The sequence below is a fragment of the Equus quagga genome, chromosome 3 (assembly GCF_021613505.1).
Source record: "Equus quagga isolate Etosha38 chromosome 3, UCLA_HA_Equagga_1.0, whole genome shotgun sequence".
Taxonomy (NCBI): Eukaryota; Metazoa; Chordata; class Mammalia; order Perissodactyla; family Equidae; genus Equus; species Equus quagga.
The window spans coordinates 134634357-134642499 of NC_060269.1; the positions used below are offsets into that span (position 1 = coordinate 134634357).

The 8143-nt window shown below is 45.4% G+C and overlaps 1 protein-coding gene across 1 annotated transcript; it reads left to right on the top strand.

Annotated features, from left to right (window-relative positions):
• Window positions 1-211: 211 nt before the first annotated feature.
• CCKAR (cholecystokinin A receptor) lies at window positions 212-7931 on the top strand. Its single transcript, XM_046655780.1, has 5 exons — window positions 212-338; window positions 1016-1267; window positions 4417-4678; window positions 6516-6643; window positions 7396-7931. The coding sequence occupies exons 1-5, from the start codon at window positions 227-229 to the stop codon at window positions 7929-7931; spliced, it is 1290 nt and encodes a 429-aa protein (XP_046511736.1). The 5' UTR covers window positions 212-226.
• Window positions 7932-8143: the final 212 nt, after the last annotated feature.

Sequence of the window (8143 nt, forward strand, 5' to 3'; positions counted from 1 at the left end):
CACTGCCTTTTCCAAGACAGGAGTGCAAAGGCTTGCCCAGCTGGCCTGAGTGGGGGGAACTCCAGTCGCCTTTAGGAATGGCTGAAAAAGCCCACACGTGGGAATCGCTCCCGCCCTGCCCCTCCACGACAGGTTGCATTTGGGAGCTTCTCTGGTCGTTAGAGGACTGAGCCGAGAGTGAGCCACTCACCAGCTCTCCAGCACTGGGTGAGAGCAGCAGGCAAGGATGGACGTAGATGACAGCCTTCTTGTGAATGGAAGCAACATCCCTCCTCCTTGCGAACTAGGGGTGGAAAATGAGACGCTCTCCTGCTTGAATGAGCCCCGTCCTTCCAGAGGTAGGTGTCAGAGACTGCTCTTTCAGTTCAGCCGACTATTAAGTTGAGGGAGAAGTCAGCAAAGGCAAGGCTGATAGAGAAAATAGAACAAAGTTCTCACGAGACCGGGCTGGAAAAAGTCATATGTTCAGAAGTTTGGATAAGAGAACAAAAAGCAGAACTGAGTCAAATGTTCTTCTTGTTCTCCTGGGAGAGTGGGGATTAATGCATAGGACTTGGGGGGACAAAAGCAGGGATGAGGACCTGAGGTGTAACAAGAAGGGAGTACAAGTGTCGAAGCTTGAACTTACAAGCATCGCAGAAAAGGTACTGTCACAGTCTAGCTGTTGCCTTTTCTCGGGGGAAATCCCGCGTGAAGAAGTGATTAAAGTGCAATGACGTTTGGCAGCTAAGAAAGCAAGCAATCACTATTGACTGGAGAAGCTTTGTTCCTAAGAAAAAGTGGCTCCCTGAGAGGTCCTTTAACAAACCAATCTTTTAGGAGCCGCGGAATCACTCCGTGCTCTCCTCGGTTTGTTTCTGCAAAATATTGTAAGTACGGGAGTAGTTGGGCTCCATGATGTGCACCCCTGAAAAAACGATCGGCAGGAAATAACTGCTCGCTTCATGTGCTGAGGTTTTAGCATTCTGCTCTCATACCCTCCATGCCTCCGTCTCGTCCCTGTTCCTCTTTGCAGAGTGGCAGCCGGCGGTGCAGATCCTCCTGTATTCCTTGATCTTCCTGCTCAGCGTGCTGGGAAACACACTGGTCATTACGGTGCTGATTCGGAACAAGAGAATGAGAACTGTCACCAACATCTTCCTGCTCTCCCTGGCTGTCAGCGACCTCATGCTCTGTCTCTTCTGCATGCCGTTCAATCTCATCCCCAACCTGCTCAAGGATTTCATCTTCGGGAGCGCTGTTTGCAAGACCACCACCTACTTCATGGGTGAGTTGCCGCTGGTAACTATTTCTGGAGCTTGCCCCAGACCCCACTCAGCCCCAGACCTTCCCAAACCCCTGACAGCCTCAGCGGAGGACCCCTGCTGAGTGTAAAAAACCAAAACGTCTGGCTGTGTAGTGCTCTGTGCAAGGACACAAGTGCTGGCTTTCCGGTACGTCAGTCCTCAGAACTTCCCAGAAGTCGGACCCCAGTCATGCATTGCTCAGGTCAGTTTCTCAGTGTGGAATAAGTTGATGAGAAACCACAGAAGCGGTTGGTTTTGCTTGCTTCTGTTAGAAAGAAAGAGGGGTAAAGCTGCTCTGTCCCCCCTTGGAAGCTGTTGATTGTATTCTGAGCTCTACCCACTCAAGTCATGGTTTTGGGGGATGACGACGGTGGTGAAGAGGGGCCTTTCTGTTGTTGCTCTTGCTTTTCAAGGGAAAAGTGTGTTTCAGAGAAAATCAGTTTCACTATAGCTCTAGATTCCCTTCTTAGGATTCACTTCCCAGCCTGTTCCCCCAGGAGCTGGGACCGAGTCAGGCAGAGAGCGAGCGAGGCCTCTGCTGCTGGATGAGGAGCCAAATTTGCTCCTGGAGCCCGTGACTCGCTGAGCTGACCCTGATTGACTGAGATATGTAGTTCTCTGCCTTTGCCGATCAAAGTGATAATGACAGTGATAAAAATCACAAGAGCTAATATTTTGGAGTACTTTTTATGTACCAGATGTTGTATAAGTGCTCTTACTTCCATGGTCTTATTTATCTCCCAACCACCCTATGAAGTATATACAGTTATTCTTCCCTATCTCACCCAGGAGAGAACAGAGGCACAGAGAGGTTAATAATGTGCCCAAGGACACACAGGTGGTAAGCCACAGAGCTGAGATCTGAACCCAGGCCGGTAGTCACCTCAGTGGTGAGTGAGTACACTGCCTCAGTTTGCCAACTGCTTCGGCTCTCCTGAAGCTGAACAGACATGTCGTTTGGTCCCCTCTGTCTGCCAAATTGCCTTGTCCCTAGCCGGTTCTGAGAGCTAGCTGCGGGGAGAAGGAGAGGAGGGAAATGAAGGGGAGCTGCTTTTTGTTCTGACTTAAGCCTTGCAAAATATGCAGAGCTGAGCTGGGCTAGGGCAGTCCTCAGTGTCCGGAAAGCTTTAAAAGCCTTTATTTCTCCCGACGGAGGAAGCGGGATCCAGCTCTGACAAAGTGATGAGGGATGACTGGTCTGCATGCCACCCGCAAATAACCCAGAAAGTGTCAGCCCGTGTCCCAGTCCTCTGAAAATAAAGATGGACTCACAGGTGAAAAGGATCATTGTTAAACAATGAAGCAATATTAATAACACTTAATATTTAATAACATCATAATAATAGTATTTCATAGTGCTTTAGGCTTTCGAGGCCCATCCGCATGTATCTTACAATAATGAGATTTCAGAATCTTAACCAGGGTCTGTGAAAGGAGACGTAAAACGACTACTTGTGCGGTTGCACAACCTTGTGCATGTGCTAAACATCACAGAATTGTTTGCTTTAAAACGGTTAATTTTATGTTATGTGAATTTCACTTCAATAAAAAAATAGTTTTAAAAATGGCTAAAATGAAAAGCAAGAGAATTCTGAAAAGTGTTTGCAAGACCACAATGGCTTCAGTGGATTTCTTTCTCTTTTTTTGAGGAAGACTAGCCCTGGGCTAACATCCCTGCCCATCTTCCTCTACTTTATATGTGGGACGCCTGCCACAGCATGGCTTGCTAAGCGGTGCGTAGGTCCGCACCCAGGATCTGAACCGGCAAACCCCGGGCCACCAAAGCAGAATGTGTCTACTTAACCACTGCGCCATCGGGCAGCGCTCGGTGGATTTCTGATTCCAGTGATTTCAATTCTTCCCTCATTTTGTGTTCTCCTTGATGCTATTCCTAAGTTAACATTCATTAAATTCCTAACATACACTCAAAAAAGGGAAAAAAAGCAGTGTTTGCCTGATGGTGGGTTGATAATTACAGACCCGTTACATAGACTTGACTCTGAGGAGTTTGGGGCTAGACTCTCTAATCTAAATGTCATCAACTCCTTAAAGTCCAGTAAAACGCAGCAAACCCTGTCTCAGAACATGAGTTTTTACTTAGTGGTTTTGGGATTATAGATTTCTTTAAGTCTGTAAGGAATACTATGGATATTCTCCCTAGAAAAAGGATTTTATACATCAGTTCAGAGAATTAATTTATATCCATGAAAGACCTCAGGCTAAGAACTTCTACTCCCAAACTTAGATTAATTCTAAGGTTTAAGAAATCATGGCAAGAGAGAATCAGAAGAATTGACAGAATTCATGGACGAAGAATTAAAGGGAATGTTAAGGGAAAAAGACATTATAACAAGTATACACACACAAAATACAAGAATTAAGGAGAATTAAGCTTGTCTGGCTATGCCTAAGTCCATCGTTTTAAGTGAGGTGTTTTGATGTCTTTCTCACTGATAATGCCTGCTCATTCTACGAAATACAGAAAAGCGAAGAGAATGAGAAGGAAGAGCCTGGTCCTCCGACCCAGAGAAACCGTTAGTCACAGTGTGGACATTTCCCCCTTCATCGTTTGACTGTGTGTTTTTTCAATAAACTGTATTTCGAAAGTTAGAATGTTTCACTCTTAAGAAAACAGTCTGTACTAGAAATTTTCAGGAAGTTTGAATGCCCTCAGCTCAGACCCCAGTGACCTTCCGGGGCCACAGCCCTTGCGACTTAGGTTATAAGGTCAGCCTAACTATGCACACCACGTTCAAAATTAGAGCTTTTCTAGGGGTTACTCAAACTCGTCTGCTGTGGAGTAGGAACATATTTCATCCCCTTGGTCATTAATTAACAAGCACCTGCAACCTAAGAAGGAATTAGGTTGTAATCAAAGTTCAACAAGCTTATCAAAAAATTGGCAATAACATGTATTTGCAACTACATTCCTTTAACTGCCTGAAATCCTTTTTGGAAGAAAGCTGGAGCTAAACCCTTTTTAAAAAATATACATACACAATATTTCTTTGCCCTCTTGAGTGTTTTCCTTTGATATGAAGTCCATGCAGGTCAGATGTGCTTAGGCTAATGTGCAAATAAACGCTGGATCTCAGAGCCGACATAACCGCCTTCTTTGTTCCTTTCCCAGGCACCTCTGTGAGTGTATCCACCTTTAATCTGGTCGCCATATCTCTGGAGAGATACGGTGCGATCTGCAAACCCTTGCAGTCCCGGGTCTGGCAGACAAAATCCCACGCTCTGAAGGTGATTGCCGCAACCTGGTGCCTCTCCTTCACCATCATGACTCCGTACCCCATTTACAGCAACTTGGTGCCTTTTACCAAAAGTAACAACCAGACCGCGAATATGTGCCGCTTCCTACTGCCAAATGATGTTCTGCGGCAGTCCTGGTAAGGGGTGCTGTTCATTTGTTTAACACAACTTGATATAATTTTGCAGTTTTGATAAAAACTGGAACGTATGGTCCAGAGTGGCTGAGAGATCAGTTTTCTGGAGACTTTGACAAGGATCACTCTGACCTCTTTCTAGGACCACAGTGACAGGAAACAGAGAGCTCTGCGTTAAATGTCATCTGTATGTTAATCCAGCTCATCCTCTCAAAACCCTATAGGGCAGGGACTGTTATTGTCCCCATCTTCCAGATGAGGAAACTGAGACATGCCGAGGTTAAGTGAGTTGCTCAGGGTCACAAACCTAGAAGAGACAGGGCCTCTGATGCTTCTGGATGGTCTAGTGGGGGCCTCGGCCAGATGATTTGGAGGGCTACGATTTCCTAAGAATTGAAGACAGCAGAGGCTGAGTCCCAAATCCCCGTGGTTTTTCTTAGAGCTGCAGCTATGATATTTGCACAGAGCACTTGGCGAGAAATAACAAGGCAAGATTCTAACAGCTGTTTCTTTGCTTCCTCGCTGGGGGACGTTGGACAAGTTCATGTAACCCTTCTGGGGTTCAGGTTCTTTGTCTGTACAAGGATTTTAATAGTATGGATATCTTTCACCTGCCTCATTGGGTAGCTGTCAGATTCAAATGAGAGTACATGTAAGAAAATGTCATTAAGCATCTAAAAAAGGCTACACAAATGCAGGGTATTATGTTTACTAATTCCAAGCATGTTTGAAAAGCAGGAAGCTAGACTTTCAAGAAGGCTCCGAACTGAGATAATCACTGCTTTCTTTGCCTTCCTTTTTTATTTCAACCAAGCAACACAGACAAAAAAAGAATTATGCTGCAAATGAGAGGGACATATCCAAGACTTGAAATCTTATCAAAACACATCCAATTGAAATGAGCAATGGCCCAGCCACCGTGAACCTCTGACAATTTTATGGTCTAATTGTGTAACCTTACACGTGCCAGACTGCAAGAGTGACTTCAGGGGCCAGGCTCATAAAGGAGAAGGCTGCGCGACTTCAGGAACTTGACATGTTTAGAGAGAGCATAGCTCTGCCCTGCCAGGCACTAAAACGAGCGTGCCACTGTGCCAGTGGGTCAGAAACAGCCCGAATGCCATAGTTTGCAAAACCAAGGAGGTTTCTCCATCATTCCTACCTACGCGTTTGATGATTCTGTTGTTATAAAGCCAACAAACGTGTAGTGTGATGCTTAAGATCATAGGTTCTAGAATCATATTGCTTGGGTTCAAATCCCACCATTGTCCCTAGCTGTGTGACTCTGAACAAATTATTTAATCTCTTTCATTCTCAGTTTCCTCTTCTGTAAAATAGGTATTGTGATACTAGTACCTTCCTCAAAGGTTATTATGGGAGTTAAATGTAGTCAGATATATAAATATATATATATATGTGAAATTCTTAGCCTATTGTGTAGCATATTTAATAAATCTTCAATGAATGTAAGGTCTTGTATTTATTATTATTATCATTATTTTGGTGACAGCTTTATTGAGATATAATTCACATACTCTTACTGTTTCGGTTTTTTTAAGTTCTCATTAGTTTTACATGTAGACTTGTTTTAGACACGGAATTACATCGAAATTTTCCAATTTAACTAGTCCCTCATAAGAGACCTTATCTGGAAAAAAGAAAAGAAGTAAACAACTTCTAATGATGAATCTCCAGATGTAGACTTCCCAAAGATGTTAAATACCAGTAATTAACGTGTTTGCTCTGATCAGTTAAAATGGAGATGAACCCTATTTATTCCACCTCATGTGAGTCTGAAATACCGGAGTTGCTGGTTATGGATTTGTTTTCATCTTATTAGGCACACGTTCCTGTTACTCATCCTCTTTCTTATTCCTGGAATCGTGATGATGGTGGCCTATGGGTTGATCTCTGTGGAACTTTACCAAGGAATAAGATTTGACGCCAGCCAGAAGAAGTCTGCTCGAGGTGAGTATCTTTTGGCTGTATGTTTATGCCAGGATGTCACAACAGCTTGTTTCCTAAAACTTACATAGATACACCCAGAGCGTACACTGGAAATTCTCAAAAGTATTCTTAGGAGACTCTGTGTCATAAGGCACCATCATGAGACTTAGTGTCTCTATTGCCTCATCTGTAAAATGGAGAAATCATTCCTCTCTAAGGGGCACTGAGTGGAATAAAATGAGATAATACACACATAACCCAATTACAAGCTGAGGGCCATGTGCCCCAGACTTTCTGTAATGTTGCATTCAAACAGACCTCCTCCAGCAACCAAAGCTAATTGTAACCCCAGTGCGCATCCTTCCTCCTCCCTTTCATTGTCACATTGCAGTCGCTATAAAGACTCCCTCTTTGTCCATTCATGACAATCCACTAGCCGCTAAAATTGGCCCCAACACCCTCGTGGACATAACTTTTTTCCCACCTCACTCCACCCCTTCATTCAGTTTTTATCCCTATAATCTACATACATAAAATATTCTTTTATTATAATACATTATGTATATCATATATTATACGTTATTTTATTAGTTTTAAGTAGCTTTTTATTTGAAGGAAAGGACTTCTTCATTTCAGTGCAGGGCCAAGGTTCCCCGCCCAGTTCTCCAGTTCAAGTTTGGTTTGGCCCACTCGATGGAGGGGCGCAGGGGTTCCATGCCTTCTGCCTGGCATGACCCATCCCCACCAATAAGTGATGTCACTTGCCCACCCAGAAAGGAAACTGAGCACCGGCAGCAGCAGCAGATACGAGGACAGTGACGGGTGCTACCTGCAGAAGTCCAAGCACCCAAGGAAGCTGGAGCTTCAGCAGCTGTCCACCGCCAGCAGCAGCAGCAGGGTCAACCGCATCAGGAGCAGCAGCTCAGCAGCCAACCTGATGGCCAAGAAGCGGGTGATCCGCATGCTCATGGTCATCGTGGTCCTCTTCTTCCTGTGCTGGATGCCCATCTTCAGCGCCAATGCCTGGCGGGCCTATGACACCGCCTCTGCCGAGCGCCGCCTCTCAGGGACCCCCATTTCCTTCATCCTCCTGCTCTCCTACACCTCCTCCTGCGTCAACCCCATCATCTACTGCTTCATGAACAAACGGTTCCGCCTCGGCTTCATGGCCACCTTCCCCTGCTGCCCCAACCCTGGTCCTTCAGGGGTGAGAGGAGAGGTGGGAGAGGAGGAGGAAGGCAGGACCACAAGGGCCTCTCTGTCCAGGTACTCATACAGCCATATGAGTACCTCTGCCCCACCCCTGTGAGCTGTCCCCTGCCCTCCAGTGTAGAAGGAAGGAAGGGGACTGTGGGAGGAGGAAAAGAAGAAGAAAGCAGGAGGAGGAGGAGGCAGGAAGTGAAGGAGAAGGAAGTCTCCATTTCCAGTGAGAACTACTCACTGTCTGCCTTTCATCCTTCATGCTCCTGTGAAACACTATGAGGGTGGGGCCATGACTTGGTTTCCAGGCAGTTAAAGGCA